Here is a 20,582-nt window from a genome sequence, read left to right as displayed (position 1 = left end):
AAATAATATGTGCACCAAATTTTTGTATAAATAATTTCTTGCAACTAGTACTATATTATTATAATCACTCTAATTAAGTACATTAAATAATCGATTTTCACACTTTACCATATGTGTCTCATATCCAGTCTATGAGAAAAATCTTTAAGAGTAATTCATACTTTGCGAGTTTGTTTTTATAGCATAGTTTTGAATGCCACATTTCTAACTTTGCTATCATAGATAAATAGTTTTGAGTGGAATACTGACTGATTTCAAAATTTAAAATCTTGGTAGTGAAGGATTATAAAGGATTTAAACAAATGGTGTGTTTATTATGAATGGAATGAATTTTTAATGCAGAAATTTAGTTACAAAGGTTACGCAATGAGTACTTGAAAAAAATACAAATGTCGCAGGACTGTATGTTTGATTTGCGGTATTCCAATTCTAAAAACAGCACACGTTAGTTAAAAGAATACATGGTTTAATGCGGTAAGATAACCACTTTTCACGTTTCAGTGCTTGAACTGATCTCACTGTTCATTGATGGCTTCCATCGTCATTTGCTGAAGATTTTGCAACGAAATTCCAAACTTTCTGCTTAAAATTTTTATATCTCTCACGAAAAAACATACCTTTTGTTTCATTCCTCCATAGCTCGCTCTTTGTCTAAAATAATTCTAACTTTGAAATCAGCCAACACTTTGCTGAATATTCTCAGTAAACTACTATCAGTTAAATGCCAGAAAAGCAATATACTAAGCAGTTTCAGAAAAAAAATCTGACGAAGGTAAAGGAAATTTCACAAAACGACTAAAAACATTATATTAACAGCAATGAAAAATCCATTTATCTCAATATGCTCTTCTCAAAAAGTGGGAATGACTACATTAACAGCAGCGAATTATAAATTCTATTGCTATTTTGTGTTTCATGAACTAAATATTCCCTACTTATGCGACATACATTTTATTTTTAAATTTAAATGAAATTAACACTATAACTTTTTTATAGGACATCAGGTTTTCAAAAGCATTATAATATGGAAAAAACTATTGGCGTTACATATGCTAAAAAATTTTTTTTTGGATAACCATATACTCCACTTGTAAGAAAAGTGCATTTTGTTATTGAAATATTTAAATAAATAGTTGAAATAGTTACACAATTAGTATAAAAATTATTTTAAAGGGTACATGAACAGGTTAACAGTACTTGTTTTAATCTTTTTTAGCTGAACATAATGGCGAGTTTTCATACCTTACTTTTTAAGACAAGCATCATAACACTCAATTCCTTTTTTTGTATATATTTTATACAGTAGAATATAACTTATGTATTGTTGTCATTTGTTAAGGATATGATCAAAGTATACAGTCTTATTTTTAAACTTAATACTCTTATTATCTTTTGTTGTTGTATCTAATTCTTTAAAGTCCGGCGAAGTCAGACCTGGTCAAAAAAAAACGATAGCTAGAAGAAATTTAATCTATTTAAACCATCAACTTTTATTTACATTTGTAAGCATCTAGAAACTATTTAAAAAATAATTTTTGGTGTTAAATCGGTTAAAAAAATCATCAATGTTTAAAGTCAGTCGTTTTGGCTAAAAAAATATGTTTTAAGGTATTGAAAGAAAACTTTCGCAATAATTAATGTCAGTTCCCTTCACTAAATAAAGCTATAAATTTATCCTAAAATTGTTATTATGAATAAAACTTAATTGTTGTCAGAAGTTTGGCAACTGCCCATTTCGATTGATAATCAAATTAAATTGTAAATTCGTTATTAAAAACTTAGTCAATGTTATGTTAATGCTTTAATATTTATATTATATATTTAACTTTATTACCTTCAATATTTATCTTCACAAAATACTTTTAAAAGTACGCATAAAACACTTTTACAATATCCCTTTGATGCAATTCAAGCAGCCAGAAAATGCATTTTTCGAAATCTCAGATAAATTCCTCTCATTAATGGGCTTATATTAAAAGCCGGCAAAGTGACAAACTATTATTTTTAAAAACTTAATAATGAGCCTTTTGCTAGAAAGATTCATGGCTTTCATTATAGGAGCACTTCAGAATAAAGGCCATCTCGAGCACATGATCATTATTTTACTTCCAAACGTTGTAAACTCTTTACCTCATTCTAATAAAGAAAATGACAGGGCTTGTTAGAACCCCCTTCCTTTCTTTCAAGCTTTATACGTCACGTGCTTTTTCTTTTCTCTTTTCTTATTATTATTCTTTAGATCCTTCACGCTCATCGAACTTTCAACCGAAACAAAAGCTTCATAAACGAAGCCCCTTCTTTTTTTTAAAAGATTATGGAAATTTGTCTCTTCTTAACTTTTTTTCGGGGAGCTCATCTGCATGCAAATTAGATGCGGAGATTCATAATAATCACTTCGCCCTCTTAAAGGTTCTTTTTCTTTCTTATATCGTGCATCCGTCAAAATGATGTGTCTCCGAATTTAATCAAATAGTGCAAAAAGAATGCTATTACTTTGTGAAAGGTAATTGTATTTGTTCATATTGTCATGTCCTTATGTTGGAAATTATTTTGCTTGCTATTTGCAGTTATTCAAGTTTTTTCAAATAAAGTGGCAATAAAGTGAAATAAACATGGCTTAGTTTGAACTGGATCTCATTATTTTTCTTAAATAACTTTTTGAAAAAGATATGAGTATAAATTATTTATATTTGTTACTTCTTCAAACGTTTATTTTTAAATATTTAGAGCACGCATTAAAAATTTTAAAATAAGTAGAGAAAAGAAATTAATATTCTTAAATTTAGCTTCTCGAAGAATTGATTAGATTTCTTTTTATTTATGTTATTTTTAAATTAAATTTTTTTTCCAGTCTGTAAGATTTTATTTGGGTATTGCCTTTTTGAAAACCTTTATTACTCATTTTTTTTAATCGTCATCAATAATGATTGATAGTGGTTAGAAAAATTTTTCTTTTTCTCATATAAATAATTGTTTGTGTTCCTTAACACGTACGAAATTTCCATAATTTTTTTTTACAGGAAATACAAAATTATACATTAACTTTTTGTGCTCCACAAATATTAATAAGAAACCCTCTTCAGAGTATGCAAAATATTGTGGAATGGATATGTGAAGTGCATTAATAACAGATTGAAATACATATAAATTTCATTTATAATAAATAAAAATTAAGTAAATTTAAATAAGTTTGTTTAAAACAATGTAATATTTTTAGTTTTATATTATATTTTGTACTGCCAGTCACCGATGACTGACATGGTCCAAACGGAAAGCTCCGTGTCACCGATGACTGGCTTGACTACGTGTAAAGGGTAGTCTTTATGGAACACTCAGCGTGTTTGAAACTATTGCTGAATATTTTTCGTTAGATGAATTATTTAGCAAGAGCTTTGCCCTTCTGAAAGATATTCGAGTTCTTAAAATTCAATATTAATGGCGATATTTATAGAGAGAGCTGTGATGGCTCAGGGGATAGAGCACTCGCCTTCCAATGAGGTGAACCGAGTTCGAATCCCAACTATTGCTCGTCGGTACGAATTCTACATATGGCTTACACCGACCACAGTGCTGACGCAAAATATCATCAGTGATTGACGTATCATGGGTGAGAGTCCCCTTTCCATCAGGCTAACCGTGGGTGGTTTTCGCGGTTTTCCTCTACATGTAACACAAATGCGGATTACTTTCATTTAAAAAAGTCCTCCATGAGGCAAATTTCTCCCATTATTTGATCCAGGAGTTCCCTTGTCTTCTGGATTGGGTTCAAAATTACAAGCCTACGGAGTTGAACATTAGTAGTCGTAAACCCAAAAAATTGTGTCGGTTGTTCAACGACGGCTATAAAATAAAATAAGACATTTATAACGAAGCTGACAAAATGCTGTTTCGAAATCTATATTATTTTAATATTTGTTTTCCTTAGATGGCTGAAAGAAACACCAAATGGCCTATTTCCCGTTATGGCAGATCAAAGAACGAAAATCACGTCTGGAACGTTGCAAATAAGCAACGTGAGACTCTCCGATGGCGGGAAGTACCAGTGCATTATCTCAAACGGTATCGGTGACAGCAAAAGAACCGATACAGTACTTATTGTAACTGGTAAGCTTGTAATTGCCACTTTCGCTTAACAAATGCAATTGTTTTTCTCTCAAATTTATGTGCGTATATTACTTTTTTGCACCAATCATAGCTGAGGTGTGTTTCCAACCATGTGTTAAATTTACGATAAATAGTTCTTTTTATTTAAATTTGAAAAACAATTTACTTTAATGTTATGTTTCATGAGACATTTCAATGAGTTTCAAAAAGAACTAAAATAAGAGGCAAACCGGAAAGAAAACATAGCAGTAAACACAGGATGCCAAACAGAGGAGAACTGACTAATTAAAAAAAAAAAAAAACGCAGAAACAAAAAATATATATATACATTAATGAAACAAACGGTGTTTTCATTTCGAAAGCTGTAAAAAGTTTATATAGAAATTTTGTAAGTTACATTCAACAGATGGAACTGTACACAATTCAAAATTCTTGAATACAGTCGTCGCAAGACTGTATAATCTGTGATATTACAGTACCAAGAACACAAGGCGTTCAATAGAATTCATGGTGCCTCCTAAACCTTTATGTCCGTCCATCGGTCAGGTTTTTAAGCTCTTTCATATAATCTGCTTATAGCATATAATATCAGGGCTAAAGAGAATAGAAGGACTGGTTCACTCCTTTGTAGAAACTCTCGCCGCGCCAATCCTCAGTTTTTCTCTAACGCAAAGTTCGCACTTTTACTTCAGGAACGGAGTGTTCGGCCTTAATAGCTCTAACTAAGACATTTGTTTTTTCTATAATGACTTTCCTCAGTTTTTGCAGTGAATTTACAAACATTTAAAACTATTATCGTAATGCCAGTTTGCGCGATTGCAACTTGCAAAATTTCTGATAGAAAAACAAAAGGAAAAAATATAATTTTCCGCGTGTTCCCCAAATTAAATGAACAACTATGTAAAGAATGGATTCCAAAATGACACAGTTAATATAAAACAGCAATACGTTTATTCTATCGCTAAGAACTTTTATAAAAATTCATTATCTAAATAGAAACAGCCTCGTAACTTCAAAAAGAAAGGTGGGTGAAAAAAATTAAAAAAAATGATAAAGTCAAAGAATATTAAAATGTAAATAAAAAGAATAAATAAAATATATAGTATATAGTTGAAATTCTCCCAATTTCATAACATATTATTAATGTAGTTATTCTAAATATTTATGATTTTTTAAAAAATTATATTCTCTTAAATTTAAATATCTATAAATTATATCATCGTAAATTTAAATATCTATAAGCAATTGTAAAATTTCTAATGTCATTATGAGCCTAAATTATAATTTTGTTTCAGTAATTAGCGTTTAAGGTTGATGTTTCCTAATGATTAAGTATGAACAAATTAATGACATATTTTTAAAATCAGGGATTCTAAATTTAACTCAACTTATTGTTATAAAAGAATATGTAGATAAAAAAGTGTCGATATATGCTTTCATTTTTCTTAATAATTAAAGTTAAAACTGAACTTTTTTAAATAAAGTATTTATAGTGTCATTTTCGCCAACTAGTAAAATATTTTTATAAGTTTAAAATGGTATTTTTTTTTAATATAATGGCCAAGAAGGTTTTTTTGAACTATGTTTATGAACGGAAATAATGTGTTAATTACGTAAAGTTTGAAAGCTAATAACCAGAAAACAGTTGAAGCCAGTTCTCTTTGTAAAGATTTTTACAAAGAAAAAGATGCAAAGTTATCATAATATCTTCGCTTGCGATCTCCGAGATCTGTAGACAAAGTGACGTCATGAGGAGGGAAATCATAGCTTCAGCTCTAAGAGCGGAGTGAACTAGCCCTTCCATTCTCTTTAGCCCTGATATAATATAGAGATATGTAAGCTGACGTCAAACTTCACTTTTCTGCCCAATGAAAATTCAGCAACGATCAATCATTTACCAGTAGTAACGATTAGAAACACGTTTCTATTGGAATTGGAATAAGAATCATCTGGTTGGAATGTTGGAATCGTAGAAGGATTCCGATTAGATTATTTTGTGGTGGCTATTCCCAACCACAAAATTACGTCAATTAAGTTATTTATTTGGCTCAGGTCAAAAAGTTTAACCTCTGATTTGGACATCTCTGTTCTCCATCTATCTTAAAAAAAATCCTACTCAAAGTCTTGCTGCTCTCATTCGATGTCATAGCAGAACGTGGCCTTTTTTCCAGTTTTGTTCTCTTTAACGCATTCTCTTCATTGAATTCGGTGTGATGAGTCTTTAAGGAATTTAAGCATCTTAAATTCAGATAACAAATCAGTACTTCAGTACCTCCAAAAACAGAACAGCTTCCACCACAACTTCTACCGGAAGTTGAAACAACTTCTACAAATATTGCCTCCTACGGTTCAGAGCACGAAATACGGTAGAGAATAAAGTCAAATTTCTTTAGATTAAGTATAAAAAATAATAACAGCAAATAAAAAATAATAAAGTAATTTGTTTAAAAATTTAAGCGGATGATGACCAAAGAAATCGTGATTTTCACGTGGGAAAACTATATCATATTATTTTAATTCATATTCTAACGAAAAATTCAGCCTTAATTCAGTCTAGCCGAAATTTTAACTACTCTGATTTGAAAGACATTGTGAGATAATTTTAGCGCAGAACAATCATCATCCATCCCATACTGTTACTTTGCTATTGGCTTCTGCTAAGCCTAGCATGTCGGTGGAAAACGTCTCGGAGAGCAAAATTATGGCAAACCTATTTGATGGATGTTTCTTAGCAACAATAGGAAGTTAGCCACCCCTCTCTATCACCAAAATTTGAGGTGATTAAAATTGTTTTAAATACTTACAGATTGAAAAATATTAGCTCATCTGCATTGTACGAGACGTAATCTAGTCGTTATCTCATAATTTACGTCTCGTACTTTACAAAAAAAAGAACATTATTCATTGAGAATTGGGTTTAAAGAGTACTTACATAAGGTCCAGTTTAATATTAAAAGAAAATATTAGTATATAGTGTGACATTTTTTAATGCAAAGTTTACAAATAAAATTTAAGCACCTGTTAATTAGATATGGAGCAAGCAAATTTTGTAAATCATTAAAATAAATAATTTATAAAAAAATTTCAGAAATTTTTTTTTAGAACAAACAAGAATATCTCGTCTGCGAGCTTTTTATTCTTGAAAAAGTTCGAAATACGCTTTTAAGACACTGGATCCAACTTAAAGTGCGTGTTCAGGAGTATGGACACATCTCGAAATGCATGTTTCAGAAAGTGGACACACCTCCAAAGCAAAATTACGAAACTCGAAATGCATATCAAAGAAATTGTACAAAGATGTTTAAGAAAATTGAACACCCCAACCCGGTATTCCAGGATTTGGTCTCATAATGATTATACTAAGTGCTGAAAAAGTAAGAAAAACTAAGAAAAAACTTACTCGTTTAAGAGTTAAATTCGAGTTGAGCATTGAAAAAGCTAATTTCAAATTGCGTCAATTTTCTTAAACACGCATCTCGAGCTGTGTCCTTTTTCTTAAACGCGCATATCGAGCTGTGACTAGAATAAAACGTTTACCGACGTGATATTAAAAATTTTATTTTAAAATTTTCAGCGTTGAAAACAACTCGATAAAAAACAGTCTAAGAACATTTCAAACTACATCTTTTCTTTTTAAATTGCACAAAGAGGGTGCCATTTGGAGATTACATGAATTTCAAGATCAGGTCAGATCACTGATTAAATAATTATCACACATAAACATGCAAGAGTTTCAAATTGAAATGTTTATTTATAAAATGATTCACTCCAATAGGTTTAGAAATACACACTAATGGGTACTTTTCTTTCTAAATGCAGCACCGCTTCGTGTTACAATCATACCAGAGCACCAAACACTGAATATAGGTGAAACTGCTGTCTTGAACTGTTCGGTGAGTGGCCACCCAGTGCATACAATTGCATGGCGGAAAGACCAGAGACACTTGGTTGCCAACTCGAGAGTCCAATTGTTAACGAGAGATGTTCTACACATAACGTCTGTGAGGAGAGAAGATAAAGGCATGTATCAGTGTTTCGCTTACAATGACGTGGACGGAGCTCAAGGAACAGCACAAATCAAAATCGGAGGTATGATAAAATTACATATATTTTTGCTTTGAATGAATCAGGCACTAATAAGATTTTATTTTTAACCCTTTCGTCATTCTTAAAAAATATTAAGTAAGGCTGTTCTTAGTCAGGATTTTTGAAGCAGATTTCCAGTTGAGTACAGGGCATTTAACTAAATAAAGTATAAAAGATTGGAAAGTTTGTTTCGCAATAGCATTTTATTTTATAACTGCCGTTGACCAATCGATCCAATTTTAAGTTTATGACTATTAATTTTCAACGTCGCTACCTTGTAATTTTGATCCCAATCCAGAGGAAGAAGGAATTCCTGGATCAAGTATTGGGAGAAATTTGCCTCCGTGGAGGACACTTTGAGGAAACTAACCCACATTTGCGTTACATGGAGAGGAGGACAACATGAACCTCCCACGGTTAGTCTGACGGCAAGGGACTCTCACCCATGATCCGTTTACCACTGAGGATATTTTACGTCAGCACTGCTGCCGGTGCAAGCCGGGTGTGGAATTCTCATCTACCAACCATCGCTGGGATTCGATCCTGGGACCCCTCAATGGAAAGCGAGTGCTCTATCAGGTGAGCCACCATGGCTCCAGTCTCACAATAATAATTACCTTAAAAACTTCATTTTCATTAACGATTTATAACCTTAAAGGGTTTTCATATGCTAATGGCAGTCTAATGCTTACCGTATTTTAAAAATTTATGTATTAGAAAAAAAATATTTCTGAATAAGAGAAGATATGTTACTTTATTTTAATTCTTGTAGTTATTGAAAACAATAATAACTTTTAGTTGACTGATTATTTGGAAGGCAACGATTTGATTTTCATAAACGAATGTTTTCGAAATGAAGATTCTAAAAAGCAGTCTATTATGTTTAAAATATATGTCTGCAAAAGGAGAAATGTTTTTTTTTTAAATTTTTTTAATAAATGATTGTTTAGTGAGGAAAAAAATGGACCAATCTGAAAATCTTTTAATCTAATGATCAGATCTTCACGTTCTAGGTCTCCATCTTAATGACTCGAGGGGGTGACCTCAAATATGCTAATTATGTAGTGCAGGTGCTATTTTAAGTTACGAAATTTGCCACAAAAACGTACTTTCGCTAAATAAACATACCTTTTTTACAACGGATTAGGATTTCTGACTCACGAAACTTAGGGGGTAGCCGCAATCTGAGAAATATAGTCCCCATAGTTTGGGTAGGAGAGCGATTCAAAGTTTACATTTAAAGTTTACGTCTGACTCGGTAGTGAGATTATTTCAGTAGCTTAACTTTATAAGATTGCGTAGTATATTCTTCGGTAGTTAGAAAGGGGCGCCAAGCATAGGGTGTAGCTATTTTTTATTTTTTCCTGCATTTCAAATAGTATTTTAAGCTTTCAATTTGAAATTATGAAACATTTAAGGGAAAAAAACATACAATGTTTTCTTAGACCAAACTATATTTGATTCACAAATTCTCAGAACAAAAAAGGAATCTAGAAAACTTTCCTAATTTTAATAAAAGCCTAAAAAATATTAAAGTTTTGGCTAGTTGATACAGATATGTAATTGAATTGAGTGATAGAACATTTGTTTTATCGTTATTCAATCTAAGAATTAGTCAGCTAATTCAAAAATGGGGTGTTCAAAGCAATTTAATCCTGAATTCTTCAACCATTCTATAAATTTTTATTAAGAGAATAACGGTGCATAAACTAAAAAAAATAATTGGGATAGAGAAAATTACTAAAATAATTATCACATTTCAAATACAAATATTTATATTTATTAACTGAAGCTTTATCAGTGATAGTTTTGCTTAAAGTTTAAAAACCGATTTGTTTGAAATTTCGGCTGTATTAAATCCACTTAAATAGCAATTAGTAGTTGGATTTAATACAGTCAAAGCAATTACTTTATTCAATCTAAGAATTAGTCAACAAATTTAAAACTGCGGTATTAATAGCAATTTATGTCTACCAAATTTTTCAACCAATCTAAAAAATTTTTGATCAATAAAATAATAGTGCGTAAACAAAATTTTAAAAAAATCGTGATTTATATAAATATTAAAATATTTGTCACAATTCCAATTCAAAAATTCATATCTATTAAACGATCAGTTATCAACGTTTTATCAGTGATAGTTTCTCCTAAAGTTAGAAAACTGACTTGCTTGAAAATTTGGCTGTATTTAATCCACTAATTAGATAGTAATTATGTATCTTTCAAATTATTTTCCTTTAATGACTAGTGTATTTTTTACAGTTCTTATTACTGCAGAGAAGCATTTGTTTGATTGCCTATTTCGCTTGAAATGTTGTATCATATTCATTGATTAAAACACCAGTTAAATTTGATTCCTAACGTCTGTGGCAGGTTAACTTGAAAAAATAAATACAATTTCAAGCACGCAAAGTTTTGTGCACATTTTTTTAAACTTAACTAATTGGGTTTACATTGGTTTGGTTTAAAAATTTCTTCTTCTGAAATTCATTGAAAGTTTGTCTAGACTATGTTTACTTTGTCTCGTAGACATTTTCATGTTTTTCATTTTCAAGTAAGAGTGAAAAGAAAAAGAAACCCTGCGAATGAACTTGAATAAAGTTAATCATTGCATTTAGAATTAAAATATAAAAAAGTTTAATGAAAGATTGAAATCGACTTCTTTTGTTTGCAAAGAAGTAAATATTTAGATATTCTTTACTAAAGGAAAGAAGATTAGAAACCTATTCTTCGAAGTTATAGCTAAATTAAAAGAATTTTTTTAAAAATTAATTTTTACCGCTGTATTATTATAAGGACAAGGATATAATTTTTTGAATCCATCAAAGGAAAGTATCGATACCAGTGGGCAGTATCGATACTTTCCTAGTATCAAATGGAATTATCGGTACCAACTATTTTAAATACTATATATGAAATCAATACTGTTAACTACCAAAAAATAATAGTAATACTATTTATTGAGGCCAAGTATAGGAAAGAAGTATAAATAATTTTTCAATGTAGAAACTACTAAAACTAATGAAATAACTAATTTGAGTAAAAATATCATTTATTATGATAATTATTTTAATAGTTCTAAACTTAATAAGAACTTGATACGTCAAAGTATTATTTTTATGACCGGTAAAATCGTTTAAATGTTCATTATTTTAATTACATCATGTTAAGAAATACAACATATTTCTTGGTATATTAAACCATTATTTTAAAGATAAATGATAATATTATATTGATCAAATCACAATTTTAGTGTGAAATAATTAAATTACAATGATGAAATTTTAATTTTAATGCGAAATAATTAAATTACAATGATGAAATTATAATTTGTGAAATGCTTAAACTACAAGGATGAAATTATTATTTGAGAAATGTTTAAACTACAATGATGAAATTGTAATTTGAGAAATGATTTAATTACAATGATGAAATTATAATTTGAGCAATGATTAAACTGCAATGATGAAATTGTAATTTGGGAAATGATTTAATTACAATGATGAAATTATAATTTGTGAAATGATTAAACTACAATGATGAAATTGTAATTTGAGAAATGATTTAATTACAAGGATGAAATTATAATTTGAGAAATGACTAAACTACAATGATGAAATTGCAATTTGAGAAATGATTTAATTGCAATGATGAAATTATAATTTGAGAAATGATTAAACTAGAATAATGAAATTGTAATTTGGGAAATGATGAAATTGCGATGAATAAATAATAATTACTTTAATAAGAATTAAATTATATTTGTATCACTACCCACGATTGACACCATGCACCTACTTAACACCCTAAACATCTTGGTACCGATTTTTTTTTCCGCCAGAATTTTTGTGGTGACGATGTGTTTGTAGTGGCGCCTAATTTTCTTGGGTGGATCGCTCATTCTTGATATTTTTGTAATGACAAGTGATTGAACTATAATGATAAAATCATAACTACTGCAATGATAAAAGTGATAATTCTTCGTAAGGTATTCTTAGTTATGTAATTTTTCTGAATTTTTTTTCAATGGCCTTTCATAAAAGAAATATTTACTCTATATACTTAGGAATGTATTCAGAGTTGTCTTTTGTAAGATGTCAAATAATTCATTCTCATCTGGAGATGACTTAGGTTCAAATCCCAGCGATGGATACTCGAATCAAATTCTTCTCCTTGCTAGCAATGACCTCAGTGCTGACGTGAAATACATATAAAAAACGAATCATGGGTTAGAATCCAAATGCCGTCAGACTAACCATTGGAGATTTTCGCTGCGCTCCTCACCCTGCAACGCAAGCATTGGTTAATTCCCAAAAAAGTCTCGATCGAAGGTTAATTTGTTTCAAAATTTTTTATTTTATATTATTTTTAAATTTTTTTTATCCTGCTATTCCTTTTATCTTCTGAATTGGATTCAAAATTACAAGATTGCGGATCCAAATCGTAGTCTTGGAGTTTCAATAACCGTAGAGTCAATACTCAAATCATATCGTAAGCACTGATACACTGACATACACAATGACCTGGTTGGTAGGGCACTAGGCCCAGGTCCAAGAGGTCATGTAATCGATCCTCGCCAGCCTAAGACTCCCGTGTAGTAAATGGTGACTGATGCATGTTAAATCTGACAGGTCATAAAGTCCTCCATGTTCTCATGACAAATCATACCTCTGGGGGTATTTATCCAGGAGTTTCTTTGTCTTCTTAAAATAAAAAACTGAACAGTTTGTCAAATATTTGACATTGTATCGTTTTAATTTAAGTTTAGCTTCAATAACATTAAACTTCTAAGTGAATATTAACAGTATATCTATATAACAGTACATCTATATAACAATACATCTATATATATATACAATTTTAATCATTTTGTAAATTTGAACTGAGTAATAAAAAACTGATGCGTTTGTAAGAAAATTGCCATTTTACCTTTTTTTCATTTAAGTTTAATTTTTCTTTCAAAGACATTAAACTCCTAAATGAGTGTTAACAGTATATCTATATAATAGTATATCTATACAACAGTATATCTGCATATATAATTTTATTCATTTGGATAGTTTAAATTGACTAATAAAAATCTGACCAATTTGTAAAAAAAATGACGTTAAACCTCTTTTACTTAAATTAAAATTTTTTTCAAAAACATTAAATCCGTAAATGAATGTTAACAGTATATCTATATTACTCTGTAATAGATTAACGGATTATTGATTTCCTGCTCCAAACATAAATGCGGTTTGAAAATCAATAAAAACCTGAAATATTTCTTTTTATAGTTTCGTCGCTACAAAGTTTTTTTAAGTTACAAATCTTTTAACTTTCCTAGAATATTTTAAGTTTTTAAAAAAGGTGCGCAAAATTAACGAATTCGAGGAAAAATTCCAAATTTCATTGTTCTTTATTGTAATTAAATTATTACAACAGAACTATTTTTTTTAGATTTTAAGAACAAATTAATTATTTTTAATTTTGCCTTTCTCTTTTATCTAAATAAATAAATGATCTTCAGAAAGTGCTTAAAAATAGTAATAAACAAACTCATCAAAGTGAACAAAAACAAAATACTTTTGAGAAAAACTCTTCTCTTATAATTTAATAAGCAAGCGTAATTGCCAAAGAATGCTTAGAGTGTGCATAGGTAAATCCTCTTTTTTACTAAAAAAAGGAGTGTAAAATATGAAATATTTTACTAAGTATTTTTATGTTATTCAAAATAGTTCCTTTTTGATATTTAGTCTTTTGTACAGGATTAAGCATAATGTATAATGCATAAATATATTTGTATAAATATACAAAATTTAAAAATATGTCTCTATAAGATTTTTCTTATAATTTTATAAAATAATCTTTTATACTGTTATTATAAATGCTATTTTAAAGAAAACAATGTAAAGTATTTTCTTGTTAAAAAACGTTATAATTTTTAGAACTTCTGAAGATATTTAAAACGAGAATTTTTTTTTAAAATTCTTAAATCTTGTTTATTATGAACAAAAAATAACAGAGAGCGACGCAAATATGCATGAATTTTTGAACTTATTTTTACTTTAAAATAAGTAAACTCTCTTTCTCTATCATCTTCGATTTTAAAGATTCATCGCCATTAATTTTGAGACAAGCAAAATTTTAGAAGCTTGTGTTTTTTGACTGAAACTATTTGGTATGATATTTTAAGGATGAGCTTTTCCTCTGCAAGCTTTGAAACAATTTGAAAAAAATTTAAAAAGAATTCAGAAATTTTCAAACAGAAAATTAAAAAGTTTTTGTTATCGATTATTCGAAATCTTTTTCGTTAGATTTAACTTTTCACTGTAAAAAAAAAGCTTTCACTATAAATTTTGAACTCAATGTTTGCTTCATATTTGAAATCAGCATACTAAACGTAGTAAAAATCATTAAAACTATCAAAACAGTAAAATAAAATGATCTTAATGAACTGGAAAAATATTACAACTTACAAATTTATTTTCCTCAAAAATCCAAAAATAGAGCTTATGAGAAAAAGAATTTTCGTATGATAGAAATCACAACGGCAAATACCAAATTTTATAGATGATATAAGAAATTCATGATTAAAACATCAAACGAGAACAATTCAAGCAGCACAGAGGAAACAATGAAAAAAAAATAACTTAATTATAAATAAATAAATCACACTGACTACTATTTTAATGACTTGAATGAAAGAATTAAACTAAGTGAGAGAATATTAGGATTGAATTCAATTTATCAACTCTAACTTAATCAATTCTATAAAGCCCTTTTTTCTAGATATGATGTAATGATTTTTGGTGATTGAAATTGATAATAAAATGATATTCAATTTCAAAAACAAATTTGACTTTTAAGAGATTTCTTCTGGTGGGAAAATGAGTGAAGATTTTTATAAATTTTACCAACTGTGAAGAGAATTGGCCTTAAACATGAACAAATGAACGAAAGCGCATCCCCCAAGAAAAAAAAATAACTTTCCTGTATCAGTCTCTTTTTTAAGTCCCACGCTGCCCTTAACTGTTACACACATTAACATTTATGTAAGCAAAACCCTACGCATAAGTGTTTTTTCCTTTTCTGAAGTTATCAAAAACCGCCACAAAAAATAATCTGTGGAAAATATAATATGCTGATGAATTTAATGGGAAGAATACTTCCCACGATTGTATAACTGGGTTAACTACGCTTTTAATCATATCATTAAAAACCAAGTATGAACTACACTGTAAAAAATTCCTGATCAAATCAACCATCAAACCCATTTTTACCAGAACATATTACGAAATAAAAAAAATCTGATATACCGTAATTTTTACTATAACAATTATCGTAAAATTATTGTTTTTCTCTAGTTAAATAAATATTACTTCAGAAATTAATATTTTGTGGTAAAGATAGATCTTCGAGTAAAATGAATTTCACGGAGGATGCACCCTAATTTCCTGCACTTTATACCGTAATTTCATTCGTGATTTTGTACAGTTTAGATTAGTAATTTACTTTTTACCAGAACATATTACATAACAAAAAATCTGATATATCGTAAATTTTACTATAATAACTATCAAAAAATCATTGTTTTTTGCTAGTTAAAAAAGTACTACTGCAAAAATTAATATTTTTTTGTAAAGATAGATTTTCGGGTAAAATGGATTTTACGGATGATGCACCTTAAGTTCTTGCACTTTATAACGTAATTTCATACGTGATTTTGTACAGTTTAAATCAGTAATTTACTTTTTACATAAAATGGTGTCCCATTATGCTAGAATGGATTGTCGCGTGAGCAATGTCATTTCTGTAAGGTAATTAACATCCTCTATATAATTAATAGTTGAAGCTGACTGGATTTCTGGATATATCTATTAACCTAATTTATGGGAAAGGAATTATTTTTGAGTTACTTCAAAATCTAATTTATCACGCTCAAAAATTGCAACTTTCAATTTAAGCTCTAAAATATCCTAGAAAAAATTAGACCTGCAAATTTTAATATTTTCTAACGTTACTGATGTTCTTATTTATTAAGTATGAATCTATACTTCTCTGTTCTAAGAACTATTCACAGTGAAAACTTAAAGAGTAGTTCAAAATAGTTCAATACAAACAGTTACTGTTTTATTTAAAAATGATTATTATATTGTATTGAATAATTTCTAAGGCTCATAACCGTTCTCTACTCTCTTAAGATCTAGTTTACTCTTCCAAGACTGTTAATGATACTTATAATAATAAATATTTACTACATGGTCTAGACGCATGATCTTTATAGGCCTAACAGGGCCTGTCGTATAATCATAGGCCTTACAGGGGGCCCACAATTTGGCCCTATTTCTTGCTATGTATGTATATATATTTATAAAATAGTGTGCTGAATAGCGTTAAAATGAGGAAATTCGAAGTCAATATTCTGCATTACAACACGTCTGCCCTTAATATTGACCCATAATATTCAAACTGGACAGGACATCCCCAACACATACGACAGGACGTCCCCGAATTGCAACAAAACCACTTTCACTCATAACACTAAATTTACCTATTAGTAATATGCAAAATATGGTTTCTCTTACTCTTTTGTGGCCAAGGCAACTAGAACGTTTCTTAATGTGGATTTCTAATATATCCGCAAATGCAAACAATAATTTTGTTTTCGTTGGATAGCTAGGGTCTCTTAAATCACTACAGTAGAGATATTCCGTCAGTTTATAAATGGGAAACGGTTATAATCAAGTTCAGCCTTGTTAAAAACTAACGCATTAAATAAAAATAGAACTAGATTCAATCACATTCTATGTCGGTAAACAACCAGCAGCACATAGATTTGTCCTTATATCCTAACTCACGTGACGTTGAGAGAGTTCTCATCTTTTTTCTGATCTAAAGTCTAACTTGCAATCGGAAAATATTCTAATTTGATTCAGTTTTATTTGTTACTTCAAATATACAGAATGTGTATATTTAAAACTTATGTACTTCATCTCAATATACCTTCAGTTTTACTTTCAAAAATATTTTTTTTTTTGATTTATAATTCACAAGCTTAAAACTAAATATGAAGAATGAGTTGCGAGGAAAAAAATGAAATAAATTTCAAAAAGGATTAATAAATAATCTATTCATACTTTCACAAGAAAAATATGATGTTTGGTGAAGTTCACATCATTACGAAAGGAAAGAAATTGAATATTTTTTTCTTTTAACATACCCGATTAAAATTAGATATTTGCGGTGATAAATGAAACAAGTATTTATTTTATTTTGCTCTCTGAGGCATTTAATGAAATAAAAACTTTCAATATGACAGGAAGGATTTTTTTTTTCCTTTTATTTAAATCTATCTATAAAAGTGTAAAAACATATGGTATATTTATTCTGATTTTTATTTCAATGTTACAATATATAATTTATATTTTTAGCAGAAATGAAAAATAAATTTAATGCATTAACATTTAATCTCAGATTTCATGAAATTATTTTTTATTATTACTGTTCTCTGCAACACAAAAACGTTTTAATAATGTAAACTTATTTACTGTTTTTTTTATTGTTATTCATTTCATGAGGAAGAATAGTTAAATTTTGATAAATTTTATTCGATAAATTCGCGTATTGTAATAATAAAAACTATCTTTTTCTTTCATTCAAAAAACATTAAAAATATATAAAGTACATATTTATTTAAGTGATAAAAAAGGTGCATTTTAGTAAATATTGTTGAGCAATCACAAACTAATTTTATTTTAAATTATTGTGAAAAATTATAAAGCCTTGAAACTGCATTGTGAAAATTATATTTTCGCAATTTGGAGCAATAGGGATCATATTAAGGAAAAAAACCAACTTAGTAACTTTAAACATAATGAATTTTTACATTAGTTACAGGTAGTTTAAAAAATTATATTCAATTTATACTACTTTAAGTATAACTAAATGTATGTTACCACCATTTATTTGTAAGGCTTTGCAGTTTCTTTCCAAAATAATTTATAAAAACTATTTGTTGTGTTTGTAACAGGATCGTAAGACGTATATTTTTATTTATTATGCTTATTAACTAATCATGTATCCCCTAAGACGTAAATTAAATCCGAAACAATAATGAATTTTTTATTTTCATTAAAAGTCGCTTAAAATGTATTTAGTTTTCAATGTTTGTATTTTAACTATGTGTTGTAAAATTCTGAAGTTTCTCTGCGAAGTAACTCATGAAAACTATTCATTGCATTTGTAACAGGAAATATGCAACACATAAGACGTATCTTTTAATTAATTGTTGGTGTTAACTAATAATGTATCACATAAAATAGGAGTTATTAACGTTAACAATAACGAATTGTTTAAACTAGTTATTAGTAGTAAAAAATATAATGTTCGCTTTTAATGTTCGTAATATAACAAAGTGTAATAAAATTAAACAACTTTTCTGCAAAGTAATTCATGAAAGCTATTTATTACACTTTACTTTAAGAGAAGTATATTTCAGTTAATATTAATTTAATATCTAGAAACATTGCTTTAATTATTAAATATAAATAATATTTTTTTGAGATTATTTTTATGAAATGATAACTCTAAATAAAATGTAATATAAATATTGAATTATATATAAAATGTAATTCAGTCAAAAATTAAGTAAATTCCCAAGAAATATAATATTTTTGGAAGAAATTTCTATTGAAAAAATAATCTTTAATTTGACTAATTAGAAAAGCGTAATATAAGCTTAGTAAAAGTAAAAAAGACCATACCCACTAATTTCAATATGTGAACATTGGATTAAAAAGATTTACGTGGAGGATTTAATAAAAATGTCATTTTTTCTATTAATCAATACATTACGATTTGCTCACAATTTATTACTATTTTTTTTATAATTTTTTAATACAGTATGTAATTATAAATACATAATTACAATAATATAATATAAATATGTAAATATGTAATATGTAATTACATGTAATTAAAATGTAATAATGTAATTATGAACAAAACAAAAAGATAAGTATTAGTTTAGTAACTAAGTTAGCACCATTTTTTTTTACTCTTAAAATGTTTAAAGCGTGGGAATATTTGATTTTCTCTGCCAATTCTCCGCTGTTTGTTACTAATTTTTGCGTAAATAGTTACTCTTCATCAAACTTAATTACAGATTCAAAACAAGAGGCGTCTATGAGGTTAAATTTCAATTTTAAAAATCGGGACACCCGTTCTTTCAGCTATGGCTCCCTCCCCAACAACACAAGTGTCACGAGCAGCTTTGACTGTCTTAAAACCATTTTGAAAGCAAAAAGAAGGAAGTGCCAAAAATTCTCAGTTTTCCCAAGTTATTATTACATTTTAATGATATGAAAACCAACATAAATCAACTCGATCAAAAAAAAGCATAAATTATGGTAGAACAAAACATCTTTTATGAATAATTCAAAACAACATTATGACAAAAGCATTTAAGGCCTTGCGAAATGCTTTTAAACTACAAAATCGGAGCTATTTTCATCAGACTAAAAATGTGATTAAAATAGAGAATAAAAACTAAAAGTTTTTAATTGATATTTGATAGTGAGAAAGACAGTACAATAAATGATATTGTAGGTCAGAGAAGGTGTTCTTAGCTGAAAAAAAAATCAATAACTACCCACATAAACTGTCTGTAATATGTGAAATATTCTTCATTGATAATAAATTTAATCGATATAATGTATAGAAGATCTACTTCTTGTTCAAGTAGTTGAAACTCTCTCAAGAGATGTTTAAACATGATGGCGAAAAGCTATTATAAGCAAAACATTTTTTTCTAGATTTATCACATTGCACAACTTATTTTTAATAAGTACTTGAACTCTTTTTTAATGAGAATCTTTCAAAATAATTACAAGAATATTTTTTTTTATTTTTTATAAAAGCTCCTGAAACTACAAGTTTCAAATTTATGATGCGAGGCTTAAAAACCTTAATTAAAAATAGCTGAAGTAGCTGCTAAACTAGGTTTCCTTTGTAAAGTCTCGATTTTCACATCACCGATACTTATTATTTTTTTATTTTTTCAAAGTAGTTTGGTGTTTTGAATAAAATGCCTCATTAATTTTTTGTGTAGCATTAAATTGATTTCAGGAGGAATTACACGTTTTTAATGCATATTTTAATCGTAAATTAAGAGTATTAAAAAAATGTTTAATTGTGTCATTGAATTAAAGAGTTGTGATATGAAACACTTGGTTTCAAAATACGATTTCCCTAACTTTTTTTTTACACTGATTACCTAGAAAGAAAATAGCCATATTTCGATAACGTTTACTCCTTTTTTCCCCAGTTAAAAAATGACAATATTTGTTCTTACAATTTTGTTTTTTACGAGAATCTTAAAAATAGACTTTAACACTCGGATGTCCAAG

At 28.4% G+C, this 20,582-nt stretch overlaps 1 protein-coding gene across 3 annotated transcripts in view; it reads left to right on the top strand.

The window, feature by feature from the left end:
• LOC107448201 (cell adhesion molecule Dscam1) overlaps positions 1 to 20,582 on the top strand; it is a 255,187-nt gene that overhangs the window by 87,033 nt on the left and 147,572 nt on the right. For all 3 annotated transcript variants that reach the window (XR_006225556.3, XM_071177674.2, XM_043045821.3), the window contains exons 6-7: positions 3,926 to 4,104; positions 7,924 to 8,193. Coding sequence is in view for 2 of the 3 variants with exons in the window: in XM_071177674.2 (XP_071033775.2) it covers positions 3,926 to 4,104; positions 7,924 to 8,193 (449 nt within the window). In the remaining variant the exon portion in view is untranslated. The remainder of the gene's footprint in view (positions 1 to 3,925; positions 4,105 to 7,923; positions 8,194 to 20,582) is intronic.

The sequence above is a fragment of the Parasteatoda tepidariorum genome, chromosome 3 (genome assembly GCF_982258835.1).
Source record: "Parasteatoda tepidariorum strain Cologne lab strain chromosome 3, Ptep-v5.0, whole genome shotgun sequence".
Classification (NCBI taxonomy): Eukaryota; Metazoa; Arthropoda; class Arachnida; order Araneae; family Theridiidae; genus Parasteatoda; species Parasteatoda tepidariorum.
The sequence above is the reverse complement of the archived record's forward strand: the minus strand, read 5'-3'. Positions and strand labels throughout refer to the sequence as shown.